This window comes from Trypanosoma rangeli (genome assembly GCF_003719475.1).
Source record: "Trypanosoma rangeli strain AM80 chromosome Unknown Tra_15.4_contig_00588, whole genome shotgun sequence".
NCBI classification, from domain to species: domain Eukaryota; phylum Euglenozoa; class Kinetoplastea; order Trypanosomatida; family Trypanosomatidae; genus Trypanosoma; species Trypanosoma rangeli.
Window position 1 is genome coordinate 1 of NW_021706309.1, and position 1,901 is coordinate 1,901.

A 1,901-nucleotide genomic window follows, 5' to 3' on the forward strand; every position below is an offset into this window, starting at 1 on the left:
GCGCCACTTTGTACTCCTTCCCCGGCTCCCAAGTGTTGTTGTGTGTTATTCTCGTGACGCCGTTGAAGACTGTCCCCCACCGTTTCTCTGTGGTGTACGACAGCCCCACAAACGTCGTGCTTTCCTTGTCATTCAGGCCCGAGCCCAGCAGAGGAACGCTCCCGTTCGGAGCCTTATGAATCGTCACCGTCGCCACGAGCGCAAACTCGTAATTCACAACGCTGTGCACATAGTGATGCGCCCGCATGTTCACCGGCCACATGGCGTATGATTCGGACCCCGTGAAATTAAAGCCATTTTCGACCTTCGTTGCATTCGTCACAGTTGCATTCAAGCAACGGTACGCGTCGTTCCAACTTCCTTCACCTGATGCACCCGACAAGAACCCAACCAGACCGGCCGTGGGCACTGACAACTCGGAGAGGAAGGAGTCCATTTTTGCCCAAGTCTCCAAGACGGACGTGATCGTCTTCAGCTGCTCTGTTAGGGGAGCAAGAATCAGACCTGTGGTCGTTGTACTTACCCTCTCTTGTAAAAGGTGCAACGCATTTTTCGAGTGCATCAAGGTGTTGGCTAACATCGGCTTCTCTGTAGTATCCATGGAAATGGGCCCGACGTGAAACGTGCGGTTGTTGTCAGTGACCCAAAGGTAGAGGGCGGTGGCTTGCAACGTGTCCCCAGGGGGAATCCCTTTCTGAGTGTACAGCATAACCTTCTTTCCAGCAATGGTCGCAGTGGTGAGCGATGTCACTCTCTCAGCTGTTCGCCAAGCGTCTGGTAAAAACCTGGGATGCACGCGTGTGAGTGTGCTGACAGCCTCCCTCCACGTTGCCCCCATGTCCCTCGACTCGAACATCTTGGAGAGCGAATCGCATTGGGCAATCATGAGAAGCTGCCCCTGCTCCCACTCAACGATGAGGGGGTCAGTGCACCCCACGGGGAGCATCCCCTGTGAAAACACCCAACTTTTGCCGTCGTCCTTCGAATAAATGATCATAGACACAGCTTCGTTGTCTCCTGTCCTTCTCGCCGTCACAGGAAACACAAACGTGTCATCCTCCATCACAACGCCCGAGCCACCACCACCTAGAACTTCCTTCACGCCACGCTGTTTAGCAGATGGTTCGATTTGTGGTACAAGCGAGGTGGATTTGCCCCATTGAATGACTTTATCTTGCGTGGCCTCACCCACGAACAAATCAAGACCCTGTGAGACTTCAATGCGGTTCCTCGATGAAGGATCGTACTTCTGATAAGAGTTTCCCACAAGTAGGAAGATCTTGTTGTCCTTTGCAATTGTTGTGGGTCTGTACGCGTATCTCAGATAGTCGTTGTGCTCCTCTTGCGTGGTCGTGTGAAAGATGTTGTAAGTCTTCCATCTGTTTGCACGGACCTCATCAACAAAAGAGGACCAGCTCTCCGCAGAGTCAATGTACCCCGCCACAACATCAACATAAATGGGCCAAGTTTCTTTCTGATGGGCGTGTTGAGAGTCGGTGTGACCCTCAGCAAAAGCGGCCAACACTCCACCAGCACTGGCGAGGGAAGGTGAGACAAAATAATTCATTGTATGGCTTTCACCTTGTGCTTCCACAATCGTTCGATGAGGCACAAAAAGATTGATAGCTTTTTGTATTTGCACTTTTTTTGGCGTACTTCTCTCTTTGGCATCCACAGCCGTACTTCCAAAGCATATCAACAGCACGCAAAGAAGAAGCACCCAATACGAAGACAGGTGCCGGGACATGTTAAGCATGTGCCACTGCTCACTCATTCCCTTCCTTCCCTCCTTGTGGTGGATCCGCTCAGGCCTCAACGATTGTGTGTGTGTGTGTGTGTGGTGCTGGTGGTGACTGCAGAGCCTTCAAAGAGCGCAGCAGCAAGTAGCTTTTGGTCTCTTT

General features: G+C 52.0%; 1 protein-coding gene across 1 annotated transcript, besides 1 other annotated feature; it reads right to left on the bottom strand.

Moving 5' to 3' along the window:
* Window positions 1–1,774, bottom strand: TraAM80_09459 (group II trans-sialidase superfamily; the record flags this gene model as incomplete). The annotated part of the gene is made up of 1 exon (XM_029386139.1): window positions 1–1,774. A coding segment is annotated over one exon (1,774 nt), but the record flags the coding sequence as incomplete, so codon positions are not given.
* A 46-nt stretch (window positions 1,775–1,820) lies between these two features.
* Window positions 1,821–1,852: a microsatellite.
* The last annotated feature ends 49 nt before the right edge of the window (window positions 1,853–1,901 follow it).